At 30.6% G+C, this 509-nt stretch overlaps 1 protein-coding gene across 1 annotated transcript in view; it reads right to left on the reverse strand.

The window, feature by feature from the left end:
• Nucleotides 1-463: 463 nt before the first annotated feature.
• Nucleotides 464-509, reverse strand: part of LOC138861443 (adhesive plaque matrix protein-like) — a 3,624-nt gene continuing 3,578 nt past the window's right edge. Inside the window, exon 2 of the mRNA XM_070120543.1 lies at nucleotides 464-509. This exon is cut by the window's right edge and continues 1,154 nt beyond it. Coding sequence (XP_069976644.1) covers nucleotides 464-509 — 46 coding nt within the window.

A 509-nucleotide genomic window follows, 5' to 3' on the forward strand; every position in this document is an offset into this window, starting at 1 on the left:
GCTTTTAAATCCTTTATTGAGCTTTTAAATCCTTTATTGAGCTTTTCAATCCTTTATGAGTCCTTCTAATCCTTTATCAAGCCTTTAAATTCCTTTAATGGGCTCTTAAATACTTTACAAGTCCTTCCAATCCTTTATCAAGCCTTTAGATTCCTTTATCCTTTTAAATTCTTTTAGGAGGCCTTTCAATAATTTATTTAGCCGTTCAATTCTTGATTAAGACTTTGAATCCTTTATCAAATTCTTTTTCAACTTTAATTAGACTTAAAATCCCTTTAAAGCAAGCTCGAGAATATCTTTGGAATCATTTTGTTCTTGTTTTTATTGCTTGATTCTTATGTTTCAACAGATATTTTTATATCTATTTTTCCCAGAAATATTCTATTTTCTTTGGTTTTGCCCAAAAGAAAACCTTACAAGTGTCAAAACGCTTTGCATTAGGCAAGAAAATATCCAATCACTTTTAAATTTGGCGGGAAGATGCCAGTTGACTTTTGAATTCGGCGGGA

Source organism: Penaeus vannamei, unplaced genomic scaffold, assembly GCF_042767895.1.
Source record: "Penaeus vannamei isolate JL-2024 unplaced genomic scaffold, ASM4276789v1 unanchor5379, whole genome shotgun sequence".
NCBI classification, from domain to species: domain Eukaryota; kingdom Metazoa; phylum Arthropoda; class Malacostraca; order Decapoda; family Penaeidae; genus Penaeus; species Penaeus vannamei.